At 39.9% G+C, this 25,550-nt stretch overlaps 1 protein-coding gene across 4 annotated transcripts in view; it reads right to left on the reverse strand.

Annotated features, from left to right (window-relative positions):
* The window catches only part of BLOC1S5 (biogenesis of lysosomal organelles complex 1 subunit 5), a 60,885-nt gene that overhangs the window by 21,190 nt on the left and 14,145 nt on the right, over nucleotides 1-25,550 (reverse strand). For 2 of the 4 annotated variants that reach the window (XM_025383883.1, XM_025383881.1), the window contains one exon: nucleotides 11,005-11,134. The exons of 1 other annotated variant lie outside the window; for it this stretch is intronic. In XM_025383883.1, coding sequence (XP_025239668.1) covers nucleotides 11,005-11,134 — 130 coding nt within the window. Of the gene's footprint in view, nucleotides 1-11,004; nucleotides 11,135-23,489; nucleotides 23,593-25,550 lie in introns of all 4 variants that reach the window. One more of the 4 variants, XM_025383882.1, reaches the window with a different exon arrangement.

Consider the following 25,550-nt stretch of genomic DNA (forward strand, 5'->3'; position numbering starts at 1 on the left):
ACCATCTCATACCAGTTAGAATGGCGATCATTAAAAAGTCAGGAAACAACAGGTGCTGGAGAGGATGTGGAGAAATAGGAATGCTTTTACACTGTTGGTGGGAGTGTAAATTAGTTCAACCATTGTAGAAGACAGTATAGCAATTCCTCAAGGATCTAGAACTAGAATTACCATTTGACCCAGCCATCCCATTACTAGATATATACCCAAAGGATTATAAATCATGCTACTATAAAGACACATGCACCCGTATGTTTATTGCAGCACTATTCATAATAGCAAATACTTGGAACCAACCCAAATATCCATCAATGACAGACTGGATTAAGAAAATGTTGCACATATACACCATGAAATACTACACAGCCATAAAAATGGATGAGTTCATGTCCTTTGTAGGTACATGGACGAAGCTGTAAACCATCATTCTCAGCAAACTATCACAAGGACAGAAAACCAAACACTGCATGTTCTCATTCATAGGTGAGAATTGACAATGAGGTCACTTGGACACAGGGCAGGGAACATCACACACCGGGGCCTGTCGTGGGGTGGGGGGCTGGGGGAGGGATAGCATTAGGAGAGATACCTAATGTAAATGACAAGTTGATGGGTACAGCAAACCAACATGGCACATGATACCTATGTATCAAACCTGTACGTTGTGCACATGTACCCTAGAACTTGAAATATAATAATAAAAAAAATTGATGTTGGCATGGATGTGGTGAAAGGGGAACACTTTTACACTGCTGGTGGGAATGTAAACTAGTACAACCACTATGCAAGACAGTGTGGAGATTCCTTAAAGAACTAAGAGTAGATCTACCATTTGATCCAGCAATCCTACTACTGGGTATCTACCCAGAGGAAAATAAGTCATCATACGAAAAAGACACTTGCACACGCATGTTTACAACAGCAGAATTCACAATCACAGAAATATGGAACCAGCCCAAATGCCCATCAATCAACAAGTGGATAAAGAAAATGTGGTGTGTATATATATACATACACACATGCACACAGATATACACACACACTGTGGAATACTATTCAGCCATAAAAAGGAATGAAATAATGACATTCACATCAACCTGGATGGAATTAGAGACCATCATTCTAAGTAAAATAACTCAGGAAGAGAAAACCAAATGTCGTTATGTTCTCACTTATAAGTGGGAGCTAAGCTATGAGGACACAAAGGCATAAGAATAATACAGTGAACTTTGGGGACTCAGGGAAGGATAGGAGAGAGGCAAGGGATAAAAAACTACACATTGGGTACAGTGTACACTGCTCAAGTGATGGGTGCACCAAAATCTCAGAAATCACCACTTAAGAACTTATCCATATACCCAAATACCACTGTTCCCCAAAGTCTATTTTTAAAAAGGAATAAGAATCCATTTTTTTTTAAAGGCATAGAGTGGCTGAATAAACAAGACCCATCTCTATGCTGCCTATGAGAAAGGCACTTCACCTATAAAGACATGCAAGGTCTATGTGCTGATGAAAAGAACACATATTCTGCAGCAGTTGGGTGAAATGTTCAGTAAATGTCAGTTAGGCTTTACATTTCCATGCAACCAGAAAAAGATATTCCATGCAACTGGAGACCAAAAAGAGCAGGAGTAACTACACTTAAATCAAATAAAGCAGACTACAAATCAAAGACTGTAAAAAGAGACAAAGAAGGTCACTATATAATCATACAGGGGTCAGTTCAGCAAGAGGGTGTAACAATTATAAATATCTACGTACTCAACACTGGAACTCCCAAGTACATAAAGCAAACATTAATAGATCTAAAGGGAGAGACAGAAAGCAATAGAATAGCCGCAGGAGACTTCAACTTCCCATACTTAGTAATGGACAGATTATCCAGACAAAATCAACAGAGAAACATTGGAGAGTTCAACTACAAACTCGACCAGGTCTTAGTGACACTTACAGAACCTTCACCCAACTGCAGGAGGTTACATGTTCTTTTCAGCAGAACACAGAACATTCTCTGGAACAGATCATATCTTAGGCCACAAAACAAGTCTTAACAAATTCAAAAAGATAGACATCGTTATCAGGTATATTTTCTGATCATAATGGAATAAAATTAAAAACCAACAACAAGAGGAAACTTGGAAAATACACATACACATGGAAAGCAAACAACAGGCTTCTGAACAACCAATGGGTCAGGTAAGAAATTAAGAAGGAAATTTAAAAATCTCTTGAAAAAAATAAAATGAAAATACAACATACCTAAATCTATGAGATACAGCAAAAACAGTACTAAGAGGGAAATTTATAGCAACAAAAGCTTGTATCGAAAAAATAGAAAGACTTCAAATAAACAACCTAACATTGAACTTCAAGGAACCCAAAATTAGTAGAAGGAAAGAAATAATAGAGACCAGAGTAGAAATAAATAAAATTGAGGCTAAAAAAAATCAAAGAATCATTAAACGATTATCAACAACTATACACCAACAAATTGGAAAAGCTAGAAGAAACAGATAATTTCCTAGACACATACAAGCTACCAAGCACAAACCATGAGGAAACAGAAAGCCTCAACAAGCTAATAATGAATAACAAGGCTGAAGCCATGATAAAGTCTCCTGTCAAAGAAAAGCCCAGGACTCGATGGCTGCATTGCTGAATTCCAACAAACATTTAAAGACAATTTAACACCAATTCTACTCAAGTTCTTTAAAAAACTTGAAGAGGAGAGAATATTCCCAAACTCATTCTACAAGGCCAGCATTACCTCGATATCAAAATCAGACAAAGACAAAACAAGAAAAAAAAAAAAGAAAACTACACACAATATCACTAATGAATGTAAAGGCAAAAATCCTCAACAAAATAGTAGCAAACCAAATTCAACAACACATTAAAAAGATCATTCACCATGGTCAAGTGGGATTTATCCCAGAAATGCCAGGATGGTTCAACATATGCAAATCTATAAATAAACCATACGGTAATTTCAATAGATGCTAAAAAAGCATTTGATAAAATCCAACATTTTAATGATAAAAGCTCTCAACAAACTGGGTATAAAAAGAACATAGCTCAAAACAATAAAGGCCATATATGGCAAACCCACAGCTAACATACTGAACAAGGAAAAATTGAGAGGCTTTCCTATAAGATCTAGAACAAGAAAAGGATGCTCACATTCACCACTTTTATTCAACATAATACTGAAAGTCCTGCCAAAGCAATTAGGCAAGAAATAAGGGCACACGAATTGGAAAGGTATTAAGTCAAATTATCTTTGTTTGCAGATCACATGATCTTATATTTAGAAAAACCTACTGACTCACCAAAAAGCTCTTAGAACTAATAAATCTACTCAGTAAAGTTGCAGGATACAAAATCAACATACAAAAATCCATAGCATTTATATACGCCAACAGCAAGCAATCTGAAAAAGAATCAAGAAAGCAATCCTGTTTACAACAGCTACAAAGAACATAAAATAGCTAGGAATCAACTGAACCAAAGAAGTAAAAGATCTATACAAGGAAAACTATAAAACACTGATGAAAAACATTGAAGAGGGCACACAAAAATAGAAAGATACCCATGCTCCATAACTGGAAGAATGCCATTAAAATGACAATTATACCCAAAGCAATTTACAGACTCAATGCAATCCCTATCAAAATACCAATGACATTTTTCATAGAAATAGGAAAAATAAACCCTAAAATTTATACAGAACCACGAAAGACCCTGAATAGTCAAAGCAATTTTGAGCAAAAAGAACAAAGCTGGAGGCATCACACTACCTGATTACAAAGCGTATTATTAATACAAAGCTACAGTAACCAAATCAGCACGATACCGGCATAAAAACACACAGACCATGCATGGCACAGAATCAATAACCCAGATATAAACATGCAAACTTATAGCCAGCTCATTTTCAACAAAGGCACCAAGAACATACAATGGGTAAAGGACAGGCTTTTCAATAAATGGTGCTGAGAAAACTGGATATCAATATGACTGGGAAAACTGGATATCCATATGAAGAAGAATGAAACTAAACCTCTCTCTCTCACCATACACAAAAATCAAACAAAAATGGATTAAAGACTTAAATCTAAGACGTGAAACTATGAAATTACTAGAAGAAACTCTAGGGGGAAACACTCCAGGACACTGGTCTGGTCAAAGACTTTTTTCCGTAAGACCTCAAAAGCAGGCAACCAAAGCAAAACCAGACAAACGGGATTACACCAAGCTAAAACGCTTCCGTGAAGCAAAGAGAATAATCAACAAGTTGAAGAGACAACCCACAGGAGAAGAAAGTATTAGCAAACTATTCATTTGACAAGGGATTAACAATCAGAATATATAAGGAGTTCAAACAACAATATAGCAAAAAACCCAAAGAATCCAATTTTAAAAATAGGCAAAGATCTATTTCAAAAGAAAGAGACGTTTCTCAAAAGACATAAAATGGCCAACAGGAATATGAAAAAAATGCCCAAGATCACTAATTGTCAGAGAAATGCAAATCAGACCCACGAGGTAGCATCTCTAGTTAAAATGGCTTTTATTAAAAAGACAAAGAATAATGGATGCTGGCAAGGATGTGGAGAAAAGGGAACTCTCGTACACTGTTGGTCAGAATATAAATTAGCACAACCACTATGGAGAACAGTTTGGAGGTTCCTCAAAAAACTAAAAATAGAACTACCATATGATCCAGCAATTCCACAATACTGGGTATATATCTAGAAGAAAAGGAGAGAGACATCTGCACTCACGTGTGTATTGCAGCACTAGCCAAAATATGGAACCAACCTAAATTTCCATGAATGGGTAAGAAAATGTGTTATACACAATGGAATATTATTCAGCCATAAAAATGAACGAAATCCCATCATCTGCAGCAACATGGATGGAACTAGATGTTACTATGTTAAGTGAAATAAGCCAAGCACAGAAAGACAAATACTGCATGCTCTCACTCATATGTGAGAGCTAAAGAAATGGATTTCACGAATATAGAGAGTAGATTGGTAGCTACCAGAGGCCAGGAAGTATAGTGAGGAGGAGGGCATGAAGACAGGTTCATTAATAGATATAAATATACGGTCTGATGGAAGAAATAAGACCTAGTATTTGATACATCAGTAGGCTGACTATAGCTTACAATAATCTATTACGTAATTCAAAATAGGTAGAAGAGAATAATTTGAATGTTTTTAGTGAAAAGACAAGACAAATATTTAAGGTGATGAATATGTGAATTACACTAATTTGGTCTTTACAAATTATATGAAAGCATTAAATTACCATAAGTATCCCCAAAATATGTACATTATACAATAATACAAAAGTAAAGTTATTTTCAAAAAGCTAAGTAAATGTAGTATTAACTTAAAAAAAAAATAATTTCAGCTTGGCATTAGGAACAGATTTTGGCCGAAGGCTCACTCATTCACTTCAATGAACAAATAACTACTGAGTGGCTATAAAGTAGCAGGCACTGTTGTAGATGCCTGAGATACCACAGTGAACAACAAGAGTCCTGAGCTTACAGGGAAGACAGGGATTTGGGACCAGGCTAAAACCACAAATGTGGAATTTAATTATTGATTGGTATACAGATGATATTGAAAGGCGTGATTCTGTATGAGCTCACCAAGCAAGTGAGTTTAAACAGGAAAGAAGTCACGGAACCAAGCCTGCAAGCGCCCCAAGGTTAAAAGTCATGAAGGTAAGTGGGAACTAACAAAGTAGACTGAAAAGGAGGAGCCTGCGTTGTAGGAGGAAATCCAAGAAAAAGTGATAATCCAGGAATAAAGGCAGACTTTTCTTACTACCTTTTCAAAGATATATAGAAGTAACATCCTGAAGTGGAACTTGAGCTCTGGAGGCAGAAGAGCTAGGCTTGCATAATAGTTACTCCAATTATTATTGGAGAATCTGGAGTGTTTAACCACCATAAATTTCAGTTTTCTCAACTATAAGGCGGGGAAGATGATAAACACTTATTTTACTGGGTTATGAGAAAAAAATGAAAAAATACAGGCGAAAAGTCTAACTAGTAAAGTGCTATATAAATTAGTTTGTATTTTAAATTACAGTGTGTTCTTAAAGATTTCTAGGTAAAGATGGCAGAGTGAAGCAAAATCACACAAACAGTCCCTTAGATGACTCTCAAAACAAAGTTTTTTAAAAGGTAAAATACTTCACCATTTACTAAACAGTAAAGAATTATAATTGCATACAATAAACTTTGAAAAGTAGTAACCAAGAACAGGAACACAGATTGTAGTCAAGAACTGAGATTCGTGGTGGCTCATGCCTGTAATCCCAGCACCTTGGGAGGCCGAGGCAGGTGGATCACGAGGTCAAGAGATTGAGACCATCTTGGCCAACATGGTGAAACCCCGTCTCTATTACAAAATTGTTAGAACTCTAATACGCTTTAATTTGTAGAAAAACAGACAGGGGAGGGGAGAGGAAAGAAAGGAAAAGAACATATGAAAGACAGATAAGACAAAGTATCCATCCTGGAAGAAAACCTAATAAAAGTCTCTATAAGTCCTTTGCAATAGAAAGTAGCATTATAAGCTCAATAAATGTGATCAAACCTGATGATAAAAATACAGAATGAAATGAAAAATGAAACTACAAAGCCAAGGAAACAGAGAACTGTAACAACATCATTACAGATACAATAAATAAAATCAGAAACAAAGGAATTGAATCAGGTTGGTTGTGGTGGTTCATGCCTGTAATCCCCAGCACTTTGCAAGGCAGAGGCAGGCGGATTGCTTGAGCCCAGGAGTTTGTGACCAGTCCGGGCAACATGGCAAACCCTGTCTCTACGAAAAAATTAGCCAGCATGGTGGCGCATACCTGTAGTCTCTGCTATTTGGAAGGCTGAGGTGGGAGGATCACCTGAGTCCAGGGGGTCGAGGCTGCGTGAGCCGTGACCACACCCCTACAATTCAGCCTAAAAAAAAAGGAATTGAATTGTCTACAATTAAACATTGGCAGAATTTTAACTGTAGAACAGAAAGCAAGTATTATAAACCCTGACAAAGTTAAATTCACAAGTGAGAGAGTAGTGGAAGAGTGGCAGGAAGGGAGGGTTGAAAATCCTCCATCTCTCATGGCAAGGCATTAATTAATGCTACTAACAATTTGAACATAATACAAATGAACAGAAACAACATGACTACAACTTTTAATTGTTTTCTATAATTATTTTCCTCATAATGATCTTTTAGTAACTACTATATTTGATGGTACGAAGTACTTGTTTCAAGGTACTGTCTTCCATTTTACTTTTTGTTCTAATTCAAATGAAATTAAAGTTAATACTTTAACTTAAAAGTTATATGAACCCATTCTTATCAAATGTTTTCTCTCCCTCTCATACCTTCCCCCCAACTTCTCCTCTCCCCTGCTCATTTATCCAGCTATCATTCTCCATACATCGTTCTTGAATACATATAAAGATGCCTGGAATGGTGTTCACCAAAGTTAAAAAGCAACAGCTTTTTTAAGTAGGTTGTTGTTGCTGTTGTTGCTGTTGGTTAGAGATAGGATCTCACTCTGTTGCTCAGGCTGGAGTGCAGTGGCATCATCATAACTTGTTGCAGCCTTGAACTCCTGGGCTCAAGCAATCCTACCACCTCAGCCTCCCAGGTAGCTGGGACTAGAGGCGCACCTCACCACACCTAGTTAATTTTTTTCAATTTTTTTGGTAGACAGAGGGTGTCTTGCTTTGTTGCCCAGGCTGGTCTTGAACTCTTGGCTTCAAGCAATCCTCCAGCCTAGGCCTCCCAAAGTGCTGGGATTACAGGTGTGAGCTACCATGCCTGGCCTGTTTCTTTCTTTTTACGATTTATTTTCTTCTTTATTTTTTGCTTATTACTAAAATACATTAGGTTTTACTTTTAAATAATGCAAAAATAAAGTCACTGTTCTTAAAAAGAGAGAGGGAGACAAGGAGGGAGGGGGTATTCTTTTATTATGGTCATGTTAGTTTATTTGAATGAGGAATAACCTAGAAGCTGTCCATCCTCCTTACTCTCTAAAAATCAAAGGCTGAGTCCTTGATACTAAGACAAGATCTCCTGACACCAAACGTGGTGAAATTTACAAGTCTATTAAATAATTAATAAATAGAACACAGACACCTTGTCTCAAGGATGAAAAAAAGGTAATGGCTATATCTTCATAACAAGTTACTTTATGGGTTGCTCTTACATACCTTGATGGAGCTCCTATTTACTTTTTTGTGGTTCTTAAGGAACTACAGAAGAGTTTTGGTTCTAAAGCCTCTGCTCACCTAATCTCAGGACACTCTGCAAAGTAGGTGGCAATGCAGCCAAAAGCAGAAATGGTTCCAAGCTGAGTTCTGTACTAGGTCTCCATTCAGAGAGTTCTAGCTGGTCCCACCTTCTTGGCCCTTCATCTGTTAGTTTTGTGCACAATGTCAGAACAATGTGTAAGACCCACATTTGTAGTGTTCTGAGAGGCACAGCTGACCACACACATAGTGTCAAACACGTATATGAAGAGATAAATGTGATGGTTCTATTAAAAAGCACAAAATGAAACCCAACTTATCAATAGTCTTGTACTATTAAATACTGAGATCAATATATTCGATACATAAACTTGCTTAAATGATTTTGCACAACTCCCAGATCGATTGGTAGTGAAAATAAATAAGTCAATACATCATTTAAAATGTCACTTTTAAACATGAAATTTGCCATGAAAGACAGCTTGGCCCAGACTAATTTTCAAAACTACATCAGTTTTAAAGGCAGCGACACTCAGCGATAAAAGGTACAAGAAAATACTTCTGTCAGAGCTTACTACAGAAACTTTTCCTGCTTCCAGCAGAAAACTGTTCGGAAAGCCATTGCCTGGTTTCTACAGCTGGCAAGACCCAATGTATTCCACACACAATGGAACCTCAATTACTAACTTCACATTTTTATGTTTTAATTCTGCCTTTCAAGAAAATGCACTTAATCTGGATTGTAAATTATCAGTAATACTTTTGTACTTCACTGAGAAGACCGTAATTTTAAGAGGCTCGTCCTCACATCTTCAATAACTCTAGCCCCAGAATGAAGTAAGTCAAAATAGTTTTCACTCAGTTTTACAAAATTTAGTTTTATATACTTACAATGTGGAAAAGGAAAGGTGTATACATGTCTGCAAGGCATACGTAAACATCTTATTGATAACTGTTGCAGTTTTCCTTTTAGCATGCTAACTAGAATGTTTGACAGGGTTAAGGATGTGGTTATGAACAAATGAGGGCATGTTTGTTGTAAAATGCAAAAGCCTAAGGCCAATTTTATACTTCTGCTCTTCCACTCCGAGAAACCAAATGTGACCTGGGAGATCTATGTTTTCCAACCTCCTTTTAGCATTAGAGTACACAAGAGCATTAACTTGGACCTGGACACAAAGACTTATTTAATTCAGTTATTAACCAAGATCTCTCTGCTGCCTTTCTTCACCAGCCATTCTACTGCAGGTCAGGTTTTTTGTTTTTCATGGGGTTTTTTTTGGCTTTTCTTCCCCTTCAGAAAGATCTGTTTCCATTTTATACTTCAGTAACCCATCATTATTTACCAGCGTTATCCCCACTTGTTGCTCTTGAATTCCTTCCTGCACAACACTTGGACAAGCTGAATATTGGCAATATAAATCTGGATTTTCTTAAATACTTCAAATTTCTAAATCAGTTACTAATAAAACTTTTATTTATTTTGTTATGGTTTGATATTAAAAATATTCATTTTGATCAACTATCTCTCCACATTGAAATATTTTACTTAATGAAAAAAAGTGATAAAGTATAAACATTTATGAAAACATTATTTTCTAAATAAAGCTACCTCTAGTCCCCTGTGTGAAAAAGAAGTTTCATCTCAGATCTTCCCAGTTCCTGGTCATCAATTTTTTTGTTTTTTTTTTCCGAGATGGCGTCTCGCTCTGCTCACTGCAACCTCCGCCTCCTGGGTTCAAGGGATTCTTCTGCCTCAACCTCCCAAGTAGCTGGGACTATAGGCGCGTGCCATCACGCCTGGCTAATTTTTGTATTTTTAGTAGAGACGGGGTTTTACCATATTGGCCAGGTCGGTCTCAAACTCCTGACCTCGTGGTCTGCCTGCCTTGGCCTCCCAAAGTGCTAGGATTACAAGCATGAGCCACCGTGCCCAGCCTCAAATTTTATATATATATATATATATATATATATATATATATATATNCCTGACCTCGTGGTCTGCCTGCCTTGGCCTCCCAAAGTGCTAGGATTACAAGCATGAGCCACCGTGCCCAGCCTCAAATTTTATATATATATATATATATATATATAAATTTTTTTGTAAAAATAGGACGGCCATGGTGGCTCATGCCTGTAAAAAATTCCAGCACTTTGGGAGGTTAAGGCAGGTGGATCACTTGAGGCCAGGAGTTCGAGACCAGCCTGGCCAACTTGGTGAAACCCCATCTCTACTAAAAACACAAAAAGTAGCCAGGCGTGGTGATACACACCTGTAGTCCCAGCTACTCAGGAGACTGAGGCACGAGAACCACTTGAATCTGGGAGACGGAGGTCGTAGTGAGCCGAGATCCCACCACTGCCTTCCAGCCTGGGAGGCAGAGTGAGACTGTGCCTCCAAAAAAAAAAAAAAAGAAAAATTAGTAAAAATAGGTGAAAAATATTTTGACTTTCTCACATACTAAACAGACTGTCTCGTGTACCACAGATGCACACAACTCACTTTGGAGATTAATGCTGTTTGGAGATTAATTAATGGCAACACACATTAATCACTAGAAAACCACTTTCTCTGTAACTGAGCTTCCCTCTCATATATCCAGGTTAAGAACTTTCCCTCTCCACTTCTCACCATAATACCCAAGAAAATACATTGTGGTGTAGCATTCATTTGAAATGAAAAGCAATTAAAAAAAAAATCGCTAACTCACATCTCTGGAGAACTTGGCTGAGGTTGTCTCGCATTGTGTCTCTACATTTGGGAAGAGTATGTTCATTTGTTTCATGGATCATATTCTTCAAATTTTCAAGAACTCGCATTTCTCGAAGACCACGCTTTTCCTATTAAAAGAAAGTAAATGACTAATAAATATGGTGTCTTTTTCTTTTTTTTGTTTTTGAGATGCAGTCTCACTCTCTCACCCAGAGTGGAGTGCAGTGGTGTGATCTCAGCTCACTGCAACCTCCACCTCCCGAGTTCAAGTGATTCTCCTGCCTCAGCCTCCCAAGTAGCTGGGACTACAGGCTACAGCCACTATGCCTGGCTAATTTTTGTAATTTTTTTCTTTTAGTAGAGATGGGGTTCCACCATATTGGCCAGGCTGGTCTCAAACTCCTGACCTTGTGATCTGCCCACCTTGGCCTCCCAAAGCGCCGGGATTACAGTTTGGAGCCACCATGCCCAGCATATTGTGTCTTAAATCTTAGTAATTACTTTCTAAGATATCCACCCAGGTTTTGGTTGTTAGGTTATGACTTACTACTGAAAATTTATGCAGACTCCTTCTAATTATTTGGCAATAAATGCCTCATAACCCAGAGGCATTTTTAAAATTATGAAATGCTCCAAAAGTTGCAATATGAGTAATATTTTTATAGCAATGTTAAAAAATTGGCAAGAGAAATACTAAAAGAACCAGAAAAATGGCCCAGATTGCCACATATTTTATTAGAAGGAAATTAAACACCCCTGATTTGATCTTAAATTTCATTTTGTCATTCTTACTATCATATAGCTTCTATTATTATGTGCTATATTTTTTATCTGATTCCTTTTTTTTTCTCAAAATAAAAATGGGTAGTAAAAGTAATATGTAGATACTTCCCTATATAGAAAAGAACACTGAAGGCCTGAGGCTATTATCATTAGAAAGACCTCCTCATACGGTTGGCCCTGGCTTGGGGCTGGAAACTTGACTAGTAAACAGTTCCCTATGTTGGTATAAAACCCTTCCATAAATTACAAAAGTGGTTCACTGTGCCTGAATGGTTTACACCAAGCTTGTCCAACCCGCGGCAGATGGGCTACAAGCGGCCCAAGACGGTTTTGAATGCAGCCCAACACAAATTATAAAACTTCCTTAAAACATTATGAGATTTTTTGTGTGACTTTTTCTTTTTTAGCTCATCAGCTATTGTTACTGTTAGTGTGTTTTACGTGTGGCCCAAGACAATTCTTCTTCTTCCAGCACAGACCAGGGAAGCAAAAAGATTGGACACCCCTGGTTTACACAAACAATGTGATTAATGTTGAATATCTCTTTCCTTCTGGAAGTCTGAAAATGTACATCCTAGGCAGAGGATGCCTCCTTGACCAGTCCCCAATGAAACCCCTGGACACCTAGGCTCAGGCAAGCTTCCCTGTAAGATTACACTTTACATGTGTTGTCGCAACTTGTCACAAGGGGAATTCAGTGCATCCTGTGTGACTCCACGGGGGGAGGACTCTTGGACACTTCTACCCGGGTTCCTCCAGACTGCTTCCCAAGCACCTTTTCCCTTTGCTGACACTGCTTTGTACTCTTTTGCCATAACAAAGCTTGCCACAAGTATGGCCATATGCTGACTTCTGTGAGTTCTTCTAGTGAATCACTGAACCTGCAGGTGGTTTTAGGAACTCCGAAAACATCTCCATTACAGAAAGTAGAGCAAAACCACCCTCCCTGCCCAAAATGAGGGTGGGCTATACTTAGTAACTTGCTTCCAAATAATAGAACAGGGAAAGGGAAAAATAGTAACATTATAGTAGAGAAAACTAGCAACATGATAGTTGAGAAAACCAGCAAATGCAGTAATACCTCAACCAAGCCAAGAAGGTTCATGTTATCAGTGGTGTCATGTTGATAGCACGCACTCCTTGATATAATGTGATAAGGGTACTTTACCTTTGTGGTATTCTTTCCCAATACCCAAAACCCCAGTCTAGTCATGAGAAAAACAACAGACAAATCCAGATTGGATACCTAGCCAGTACTCAAGACTTATGTAAAGGTCATAAAAAATAAGGAAAGGCTGAGGAACTGTCACAGACCAAAGACTAAGGTGGCATGATGATTCAATGCAATGTGGTACCCCAGATTAGATTCTGGAACAGAAAGGGGATTGTAATAGAAAAACTGGTAAAATTCAAATAAAGTCTGGTGTTTCATTAACAGTAACGTATCAATGTTGGCTTCTTAGCTTTTACAAATGCAGCATGGTAATATAAGAAATTAAATAACGAAAGAAAGTGGGTGAGGTGTTGATATGGTTTGGCTGTGTCCCCACCCAAGTCTCAACTTGAATTGTACCTTCCAGAATTCCCACATGTTGTGGGAGGAACCTAGGGGGAGGTAATTGAATCATGGGGGCCAGTCTTTCCCATACTATTCTCATGATAGTGAATAAGTCTCTGAGGGACTTATCATGGGTTTCCACTTTTGCTTCTTCCTCATTTTCTCTTGCCACCACCATGTAAGACGTATCTTTCAGGCCAGGCACGATGGCTCACGCCTGTAATTCCAGCACTTTGGGAGGCCAAGGCGAGTGGATCACGAGGTTAGGAGTTTGAGACAAGCCTGGAAGCCTGGCCAACATGGTGAAACCCTGTCTCTACTAAAGATACAAAACAATTAGCCAGGCGTGGTGGCACATGCCTGTAGTCCTAGCTACTCAGGAGGCTGAGGCAGGAGATTCCTTTGAACCTGGGAGGTAGAGGTTGCAGTGAGCCAAGATTGTGCCACTGCACTCCAGCCTGGGCGACAGAACGAGACTCCACCCCCCCCCCCCAAAAAAAAAAAAAAGGAAGTGTCTTTCACCTCCTGCCATGATTCTGAGGCCTCCCCAGCCATGTGGAACTGTAAGTCCAATTAAACCTCTTTTTCTTCCCAGTCTTGGGTGTGTCTTTATCAGCAGAGTGAAAACAGACTAGTACAGTAAATTGGTACCAGTAGAGTGGGGCGTTGCTGAAGATAGCAGAAAATGTGGAAGCGACTTTGGAAATGAGTAACAGGCAAAGGTTGGAACAGTTTGGAGGGCTCAGAAGAAGACAGGAAATGTGAGAAAGTTTATCAAAGCTGAATGGCTTTGATAAAAATGCTGATGGTGATATGAACAATAAGGTCCAGGCTGAGGTGGTCTCATATGGAGATGAGGAACTTGCTGGGAACTGGAGCAAAGGTGACTCTTGTTATGCTTTAGCAAAGAGACTGGTAGCATTTTGTACTTGCCCTAGAGATTTGTGGAACTTTGAACTTGAGAAAGATGATTGAGAGTATCTGGTGGAAGAAATTTCTAAGCGCAAAGCATTCAAGAGGTGACTTGGGTGCTGTGACAGGCATTCAGTTTTATAAGGTAAGCAGAGTATAAAAGTTCCGAAAATCTGCAGCCTGACAATGTGAAAGAAAAGAAAATTTCATTTTCTGAGGAGAAATCCAAGCTGGCCGCAGAAATTTGCATAAGTAACAAGGAGTCCAATGTTAATCCCCAAGACAATGGGGAAAATGTCTCCAGGTAATGTCAGTGGTCTTCATGGCTGTCCCTCCCATCACAGGCCTAGAGGCCTAGGGGGAAAAAGTGATTTCACGGGCCAGGTCCATGGCGCCCGTACTGTGTGCAGCCTAGGGACTTGGTGCCCTGTGTCCCAGCCGCTCCAGCAGTGGCTAAAAGGGGCCAACATACAGCTTGGGCTGTGGCTTCAGAGGGTGGAAGCCCCAGGCTTTGGCAGCTTCCAAGTGGTGTTGAGCCTGTGGGTGCACAGAAGTCAAGAATAGAGGTTTGGGAACCTCTGCCTAGATTTCAGAAGATGTAAGGAAATGCCTGAATGCCCAGGCAAAAGTTTGCTGCAGGGGCGAGGCCCTCATGGAGAACATCCGCTAGGGTAGTGCGGAAGGGAAATGTGGGGTCGGAGCCCCCACACAGAGTCCCTACTGGGACACTGCCTAGTGGAGCTGTGAGAAGAGGACCAGCGTCCTCCAGACCCCGGAACGGTAGATCCACTGACAGCTTGCACCATGCACCTGGAAAAGCCGCAGACATTCAACGCCAGCCTGTGAAAGAAGCCAGGAAGAAGGCTGTACCCTGCCTCCCGGCCACAGGGCCGGAGCTTCCCAAGACCACCCACCTCTTACATCAGTGTGACCTGAATGTGAGACGTAGAGTCAAAGGAGATCATTTTAGAGTTTTAAAATTTGACTGCCCCACTGGATTTCGGACTTGCATGGGCACTGTAATCCCTTTGTTTTGGCAAATTTCTTTCATTTGGAACGGCTGTATTTACCCAATACCTGTACCCCCATTGTATATGGGAAGTTAACTACTTCACTTTTTATTTTACAGGCTTACTAGGTGAAAGAGACTTGCCTTGTCTCAGTGGAGACTTTGGACTGTGGACTTTTGGGATTAATGCTGAAATGAGTTAAAACTCTGGGGGACTGTTGGGAAGGCATGATTGGTTTTGAAATGTGAAGATGTGAGATTCGGAGGGGCCAAAGGTGGAATGACATGGTTTGGCTCTGTCCCCACCCAAATCTCAACTTGAATTGTATCTCCCGGAATTCCCGGGAATAGAATTCCAGGAATTCTATTGTGGGAAGAATCCAGGGGGAGGTAATTGAATCATGGGGGCCGGTCTTTCCTGTACTATTCTCTTGACAGTGAGTAAGTCTCACGAGATCTGATGGGCTTATCAGGGGTTTCTGCTTTTGCTTCTTTCTCATTTTTGCTTGCCGCTGCCATGTAAGAAGTGCCTTTTGCCTGCCACCATGATTCTGAGGCCTCCCCAGCCATGTGGAACTGTAAGTCCAATTAAACCTCTTTTTCTTCCCAATCTTGGGTATGTCTTTATCAGCAGCATGAAAATGAACTAATACAGGGGTACATGGGAATTATCTGTACTATCTTTGCAATTTTTCTACAAATCTAAAATTAATACAAAACAAGAAGTTACTAAAAATAGAGTGGTAACCTTGACTATGAAAAAATAATAGGTTAGTTATGTTACTGAAGTGTTTTTATTTTTTTTTGAGCCATTCTTATATGGCCAGCTTCTTACTTTTTCTAATTTTCTCATAATAAGATATTAACAACTTATACAAATGTTGCAAGAGAATAATATAATGAACTCTCATATACTCATCACCAATCTTCAACAGTTCTTACGACTGATTTTTTCCCCTCCATAATGCTCCATACACCTCATCCCCTCTAGATTATTTTGAAGCAAATCCAAGAAAGTATATCATTTCAACTGTTAAATATTTCAACCTGTATCTTTTTGTTTGTTTGTTGTTGTAGAGACAGGGTCTTGTTCTATCACTGAGATCACACTACTGCTGGAGTGCAGTGATGTGATTATGGCTCACTGCAGCCTTCAACTCCTGGGCTCAAGCAATCCTCCTGTCTCAGCCTCCCAGTAGCTGGGATTACAGGTGCACACCACCACACCTGGCTCATTTTTCTTTTTTAAAAAATTTTGTGTAGAGACAGAGTCTCACTTTGTTGTCCAGGCTGGCCTCAAACTCGTGGGCTCAAGCAATCCTTCCACCCTGGACTCCCGAAGTACTGGAATTACATACATGAGCCACCATGCTCAGTCTCAACATATATTAGTATCTTTAAAACACAAGACTTGCCTTAAACAAACAATAAGACCAGTTCTCTCTCTATCTCACACACACACACACACACACACACACACACACACACACACACAGTTAACAGTAATTTTTTTTTTTTTTTTTTTTTTTTTTGAGACAAGGTCGGGCTCTGTTTTCCAGGCTGGAGTGCAGTGGCACAATCTTGGCTCACTGCAACCTCTGCCTCCCTGGCTCAAGCGATCCTCCTACCTCAGCCTTCCAAGTAACTGGGACTACAGGCGCACATTATGACACTTGGCTAATTTTTGTATTTTTTATAGAGACAGGGTTGTACCCATCTCTCTATAAAAGACATTTGTTGACCACGTCTGGCCAACAATTTTTTAGTATCATGAAATATCAAAGTAATGTTCACATTCCCTCACATGTCCTATGTTTTTTATCTCCCAGTTTGTTTGAACCACAACCTAAACAAGTTTTATGTACTGTAATTGATTAATATGTTTCTTAAGTCCGTTTTAACCAATAGATTTCCCCTTTCACTTTTTTCCTTTGCAATTTGTTGGAAAAAAGTGAGTCATTTGTTCTGCACAGTTTCCCACAGTCTGTTGTTTGCTGAATGAATCCCCATGGTGTAATTTAACATACTCCTTTGTCTGTTCTCTTTCCTGTAAATTAGTCGTTAGAACTAAAGCCCTGATCAAATTCAGGGTTCTATTTTTTGTTTGCAAGAATTTTTCAGACATGAGTTGTATATTCTCAACAGCATCTTGGTAGCATTCTGTCTTTGTTTACTAGCAGAAATACTCTATGAAGAGAAACTGCCCCTATCAACAACTTGGTTACTCCGAGGAATGTTCACATACAAAAGGCAAAACAGAACACTTGATTCTTTCTCCCTTATTTACCAGTTTCAAAAATAATGAGTTTGCTCCCTAGTATTCACTAAAGGTGATTAGAAAGGTTTTTTGTTTGTTTGTACATATCCCTATGACTCACAGATTTAAAGATATTTGAAGTTTTTCAATCCATTGCAGTATTTCTCACAGAATGAACGCAAGGCCTTTTGCACCAGATAATTGGTACTCAGATTATCCTAGCTTTGTCCAGTGGGAGCCTATTCAAGCTGGCTCTGGAATGCTTCAGACAAAACTCTAGTATTTTGTAGTAGGTCATTTGCTTTCTGGCATGATCTGATGCTCCAGGTTCATCCTCTCCATCTCCTGCTCTGGACTTGGAATGAGCATGTGTCTAACTCCCACTGGGATGGAGAAAAGGAATTCGGAGACTGAAAACTAAGGCTGCTCACTGCTATTGGGTTGGTCACTATTTCTAACTTTTCAGTGGACAAGGCTAGGAAATATGTATTTTTAAAAAGAATAGATATATCTTGAGTTTATATTGATAGTCAAACTCAAATTCAAGACCATAGAATTTCTAATTACCCTCTTCTGTTTTATCTCTTCCCAGTTATCAAAACACCAACATAATTATTTTTTATCACTGATTCAATCAAGTCGTAATACCAATACTAGCATCAAGAAAATGATTACTAAAAAAAGAAATTTAAGATTTTTTAAAAAATTTTTTATTTTGAAGATATATTTCACTAGGATGTAAAGTCAAATCATTGTGCCTTGAAATTACATGGAAGAGTTGGCTGGGCACAGTGGCTCACGCCTGTAATCCCAGCACTTTGGGAGGCCGAGGTAGGCGGATCACCTGAGGTCAGGAGTTCAAGACCAGCCTGGCTAATATGATGAAACCCCATCTCTACTAAAAATACAAAAATTAGCTGGGTATGGTGGTGCGCACCTGTAATACCAGCTACTCGGGAGGCTGAGACAGGAGAATCGCTTGAACCCAGGGTGGCAGAAGTTGCAGTGAGCCGAGACCACACCACTTCACTCCAGCCTGGGCGAACGAGACTCCACCTCAAAAGAAATAAAAGAAAGGAAATTAAGAAAGAAAGGAAAGAGGCCGGGCGCAGTGGCTCATGCCTGTAATTCCAGCACTTTGGGAGGCCGAGGCGGGCGGATCACCTGAGGTCAGGAGTTCGAGACCAGCCTGGCCAACATGGTGAAACCCCATCTCTACTGAAAATACAAAAATTAGCCGGGCATGGTGGCAGGCGCCTGTAATCCCAGCTAACTGGGAGGCTGAGGCAGGAGAATCTCTTGAACTCGGGAGGCGGAGGTTGCAGTGAGCTGAGATCGTGACACTGAACTCCAGCCTGGGGGACGAGCAAGGCTTTGTCTTGAAAAAAAGCAAGAAAGAAAGGAAAGAAAGAATGTGGAACAATTTCTCTCTAAGTAGCAATGTCGCCATCCAAAAACACAGACTTGTTTCTTTAAATTTTACTTGACTTTTAGGAATTGCTCTTTAAATTTAAAGTTTACCTTAAATTATGTAAAATATTTATATGGCTCCAAAACTACATCTGTAAAACAAAATACATTCAAAGAAGTCTAGCTTCTACTATCCTCCTATCCTTTGCACCTTATCTCCTCCATAGCTTTCCCTTTAGGTAATTATTAACTTATTCAACCACTGTTTTAAGTATATACATGCATATACAAATGCATACGTGTCAATGTGTATATAATTACGTATATACCTTTTTTTTTTTTTTTTTTTGGAGATAGGGTTTCACTCTGTTGCCCAGGCTGGAGTAAAGTGGTGTGATCCTGGCTCATTGCAACCTCCGTTTCCTGGGCTCAAACGATCCTCCTGCCTCAGAACCCAAGTAGCTGAAAGAACAGGTACAAGCGACTATGCCTGGCCAATTCTTGTATTTTCTGTAGAGACGGGGTTTCATCATGTTGCCCAGGGCCGGTCTCAAACCCCTGAGCTCAAGCAATCCATCCACCTCAGCCTCCCAAAGTGCTGGGATTACAGGTGTGAGCCACTGTGTCCGGCCAATGTATATACTTCTAAGTGTACACAAGCATACCTCACTTTACTACGCTTTGCAGATACTATGTTTTTTAAAAATTGAAGGTTTGTGACAATCCCGTTTCAAGCAAGCCTATTGGTGCCATATTTCCATCAGCACGAGCTCACTTTGTGTCCCTGAGTCACATTTGGGTAATTCTCATAAAATTCACAAGTTTTCATTACTATTACACCTGTTAGGGAGATCTGTGATCAGTGATCTTTGATGTTGTCATAGTTTTGGGGTGCCACAAACCACAATCATATAAGACCACGAACTTAATCTATAAATGTTGGGTCTGTTCTCACTGCTCCACTGACCAGCCATTCCCCCATCTCTTTCCCTCTCCTTGGGCCTCCGTATTCCCCATGACACATTGAAATTAGGCCAATTAATAACTCCACAATGGCCTCTAAGTGTTCAAACAAATAAAGAGTCATACATCTCTGACTTTAATCCAAAGCTAGAAATGATTACACTTAGTGAAAAAGGCATGTTGAAAGCCAAGGCAGGATGAACGCGAGGCCTTTCGCACCACATATTTAGCCAAGATGAGAAGGGAAAAGAAACATTTTTTTTTTTTTTGAGACAGAGTCTCTCTCTGTCACCCAGGCTGGAGTGTAATGGCATGATCTCGGCTCACTGCAACCTCTGCCGCCAAGGTTCAAGCGATTCTCCCACCTCAGCCTCCCAAGTAGCTGAGACTACAGGCAAGCACCACCATGCCTGGCTAATTTTTTTGTATTTTTAGTAGAGACGGGGTTTCGCCATGTTGGCCAGGCCGGTCTTGAACTCCTGACTTCAGGTGATCCGCCTGCCTCGGCTTCCCAAAGTGCTGGGATTACAGGCATGAGCAACTGTGCCCAGTGGAAAAGAAAGATTATTGAAGGAAATTTAAAATATTACTCCATTGGGAGGCCAAGATGGGCAGATTACGAGGTCAAGAGATCGAGACCGTCTTGGCCAACATGGTGAGACCCATCTCTACTAAAAATACAAAAATCACCTGAGCGTGGTAGCGCACTCCTGTAGTCCCAGCTACTCAGGAGGCTGAGGCAAGGGAATCGCTTGAACCCAGGAGGTGGAGGTTGCAGTGAGCCGAGACTGCACCACTGAACTCCAGCCTGGTGACAGAGTGAGACTCCATCTCAAAAAAAAAAAAAGGTTATTCCAGTGAACACACAAATAAGAAAGTGAAACAGCCTTATTGCTAATAGGGAGAAAGTTTGAGTGGTCTGGATAGAAGACGAAACCAGCCACAACATTCTCTTAAGCCAAAGCCTAATCCAGAGGAAGGCCCTAACTCTGTTCAATTCTATGAAGGTTGAGAGAGGTGAGGAAGCTGCAGAAGGAAGGTTTGAAACCAAGCCAGCAGAGGTTGGTTCATGAGATTTGAGGAAAGACACCACTTCCATAACATACAAGTGCAAGGTGAAGCAGCAAGTGCTAATGTAGACTGCAGGATCTAGCTACGATCATTGGTGAAGGTGGCTGCACTAAACAACAGACTTTCAATGTATATGAAACAGCCTGCTACTAGCAGAAAACGCCATCTAGGACTTTCATAGCTAGAGAGAAGTCAATGCCTGGCTTCAGAGCTTCAAAGGACAAGCTAACTCTCTTGTTAGGGGTTAATGCAGCTGGTGACTTGAAGTTGAAGCCAGTGCTCATGTACCATTCCAAAAATCCTAGGGTCCTAAAGAATTATGCTAAATCTACTCTGCCTGTGCTTTATAAAAGGAAGAACAAAGCCTGGATGACAGCACATCTGTTTACAGTATGGTTTACTGAAGCCCACTATTGAAACCTACTGCTCAGAAAAAAAGACTCCTCTCAAAATAGTACTGCTCAATGACAATACACCTGGTTACCCTGGAGGTCTGATGGAGATACACAAGAAGATGAGTGTTGTTTTCATGTCTGCTGATACAACATCCATTCTACAGCCCGTGGATTAAGAAATCACCTTGCCTTTCAAGACTTATTACTTAAGAAATAAATTTCTTAATAGCTGCCAGAGACAGTGATTTCACTGATGGATCTGGGCAAAGTAAATTGAAGATCTTCTGGAAAGGAGTCACCATTCTAGATGCCATTAAGAACATTAATGATTCATGGGAAGAGGTCAAAGTATCAACATTAACAGGAGTTTGGAAGAAGTTGATTCCAACCATCATGGGTGATTTTGAGGAATTCTAGGCTTCAGCTGAGGAAGCTGTTACAGATGGGGTGGAAAAAGCAAAACAACCAGAATAAGAAGTGGAGCCTGAAGGCCAGGCGCGGTGGCTCACGCCTGTAATCCCAGCCCTTTGGGAGGCTGAGGCTGGCAGATCACGAGGTCAGGAGATCGAGATCACCCTGGCTAACACGGTGAAACCCCATCTCTACTAAAAAACTACAAAAAAATTAGCCGGGCGTGGTGGCAGGCGCCTGTAGTCCCAGCTACTCAGGAGGCTGAGGCAGGACAATGGTGTGAGCCCAGGAGGTGGAGCTTGCAGTAAGCCGAGATTGCGCCACTGCACTCCAGCCCGGGCAACACAGCGAGACTCCACCTCAAAAAAAAAAAAAAAAGAAGTGGAGCCTGAAGATGTGACTGAATTGCTGCATCTCATAATAAAACTTGAACAGATGAGGAGATGCTTCTTATGGATAAGCAAAGAATGCAGTTTCTTGAGATGGAATCTACTCCTGGTGACATCAGGCCAATTAATAACCCTACAATGGCCTCTACAAGTTCAAGTAAAGAAGAGTCACACAACTCTCACTTTAATCAAAAGCTAGAAATGATTACACTTAGAAAGACATGTTGAAAATGCTGTGAACACTATTGAGATGACAACAAAAGTTTTAGAATATTATATAGACTTAGTTAATACAGCAGCAGCAGGGTTTGAGAAGACTGAAATTTGGAAAAAACTTCGACTGTGGGTAAAACACTACCAAGCAGCATATTATGCTACAGAGAAATCTTTGTAGAAAGAAGAGTCAGTTGATGTGGGAACTTGATTGTTGTTTTAAGAAATTGCCACAGTCACCCCAACCTTCAGCAACCACCACCCTGATCAGTCAGCAGCCATTAACGTCGAAACAAGATTCTCCATTAGCAAAAAGATTATGACTTGCTGAAAGCTCAGATTAGCAGCCTTAACGAGAAAATATTTTTAAATTAAGGTATGTACATTGTTTTTTAGACATAATGCTACTGTAAACTTAAAAGACTACAGTATAAACATACTTTTCTATTAATTGGTTACCCAAGTAATTTGTTTAACTTGCTTTATTACAATATTCACTTCATTGCAGAGGCCTGTAACCAAACCCACAATATTTCTGAAATATACCAATAATATTGTACATACTTTTAAATTACCTTTCTTAAACAGAAACGTGATACAGACTTTTCTTATTTCATGAGTCAAATTCATACACACATACATAATATACATATAAAATCTTTCTCTATGTGATCTTTGTTTTCTCTTTTTGGTGCATCTTTTTGTTATTTAGAAAAGTTGGTGTTCTTGTTCTCATGGTTATGTTTATATTAACACAGATCAAAGATCCCTAACTCGAAAATCCAAAATCTGAAATGCTCCAAAATTCAAAACTTTTTGAATGCTAACATGATGCTCAAAGAAAATGCTTATTGGAACATTTTGGATTTTGGAATTTTTGATTAGGGACATCCAACCTATACTTTATATAACTTTGTATATAATACCTTCATCTTTTTGGTGACTGTTTATTGGTTCCTTACTTATTAGCAATATTAATATTAGGTGTTAATCTTCTCTTTTCCCAGCTTTTCCCTCCTTTTCGGGATCCAATTTGAAACAGCATCCTTTTACTTCCAGTTAATATTTACAAGGCAATCGGTAAGGAAATCCTACTTTTCATAGACGCTCACCATTTCCTTCTATTTTCTGATAGTTACACTACATCTTCACTGTCAGAACACAGAGCCACTGGATATTACACTGTCTGCCTTTAACTATGGTTTAGTCTTAATTCTGAAAGTAAATATATATTGAACGCTTACCCACTGTTGTTAGGTAGAAGTCTCTCTAATCATTTTGGTTAGCTGAAATTCACTCTGTTGTATAACAGATTCCTTAGGAAAGGCTCATTGGAACAATCATCCCAGAGTCCCTGCGTGACCTAATAGTCTGTGGTTCCTGTACCTGGGGGTCAGTTTGGCTGGATATAAAACTCCTGGCTGTTATTCCGTTGTCTTCTGGCATGAGACAGATACATCTGTTAACAACTGCGTTTTCTTGCCCTTATAAAGGACTTAGCCATTTTGTCTGGATGCCCAAAGGACTTTTTTCTATAAAGTCTAATAGATTTATTGTTAACTATCTTAGTGTTGTCTGTTCTGGGTTAATTTTCCCTGAATGTAGTGTGCCCTTCAATATAATTTTAGTAGTATTGTACTTCAAGAAAGTTTTATTGACTCCTAGTTTTTATATTTATATTTTATATTTGCTCTATTATATTGCTTTGGTCTTCTTTTCTAGTGGCTCATTATCACACATATTTCAATTTTTCATTTCAATTTTCAACTTCACTTAAGGACTCTTCAGTTGTTTATTCACTCGTGTTCCTTTTAGTTTAGTTTTCATTTCTGACATGTTTTTAAATTTCTTTTTCCTGAATTCTTTCACCTTACCTTTTATTTTTGCTAATTATTTTACCTGACCATTTCTGAGTTTTTCCTTTTATGAGGTATATTGTTCTTTCCTTGCTTCTACAATTTTTTTTTTGTTTGTTTCTTGTTTGTTTGTTTGTTTGTTTTGAGACGGAGTCTCGCTGTGTCGCCCAGGCTGGAGTGCAGTGGCACGATCTCGGCTCACTGCAAGCTCTGCCTCCCGGGTTCACGCCATTCTCCCGCCTCAGCCTCCGAGTAGCTGGGACTACAGGCGCCCGCCACCACGCCCGGCTAGTTTTTTGTATTTTTAGTAGAGACAGGGTTTCACCGTGTTAGCCAGGATGGTCTCGATCTCCTGACCTCGTGATCCACCCGTCTCGGCCTCCCAGAGTGCTGGGATTACAGGCTTGAGCCACCGCGTCCGGCCGCTTCTACAATTTTCTTATGCTCCCAGAGCTCATCTTAAAATACTAGGTTTGGCGTGGTGGCTCACGCTTGTAATTCCAGCACTTTGGGAAGCCGAGGCGGGTGGATCACCTGAGGTCACGAGTTTGAGATCAGCCTGGCCAACATGGTAAAACCCTGTCTCTATTAAAAAATACAAAAACCAGCCAGGTGTGGTGGCGGGTGCCTGTAATCCCAGCTACTCGGGAGGCTGAAGCAGGAGAATCACAGGAACCCAGAAGGTGGAGATTGTAGTGAGCCGAGATCACACCACTGCATTCCAGCCTGGGAGACGAGTAAGACTGTCTCAAAAAGTATATAAAATAAAATACTAGGTTAAAGTTTTATTTTTTGTGTAGTCAAATCTTTCTTATTTCCTTGAGGAATATTATTCTGTTCTTTATCCTCTAATAAATTGTGTGGGATTTGACTCTTGCTCAACTGTAAGTGAAATTAGTTTTCCACTATTTTTAGAAGGGAGGGGTGGTCACAACAGCCTTTTTAACTTCAGAGTTGTAGAACTCCCTTTTTTGTTTCACAAAGTATTCAGTTTCCTACAGCTTTTCTACAGTGTAAAACATTATTGTGAAAGGGTGTTTTGGTTTGGGAGTTCCAAAGCCCCTGACTGCTTCAGCACCGTTAGGCTTTCCAACAGCCCGCTAGCACCTACTCCTAAGTTGGAGCCTGTGAAGTCCCCTCCCAGTTTCTGCTGCTGTTCTCCAAATGGCCCACTGCTACAGTTTGAATGTACCCCCCAAAACTATGTGCTGGAAATATAACACCCAATGCCACAGTGTTGGGAGGTGGGGTCTGGGCCTAATGAGGGGTGATTAGTTCATGAGGGCTGTGCCCTCATGAATGGGTTAAGGTCATTAT

This window comes from Theropithecus gelada, chromosome 4 (genome assembly GCF_003255815.1).
Source record: "Theropithecus gelada isolate Dixy chromosome 4, Tgel_1.0, whole genome shotgun sequence".
Classification (NCBI taxonomy): Eukaryota; Metazoa; Chordata; class Mammalia; order Primates; family Cercopithecidae; genus Theropithecus; species Theropithecus gelada.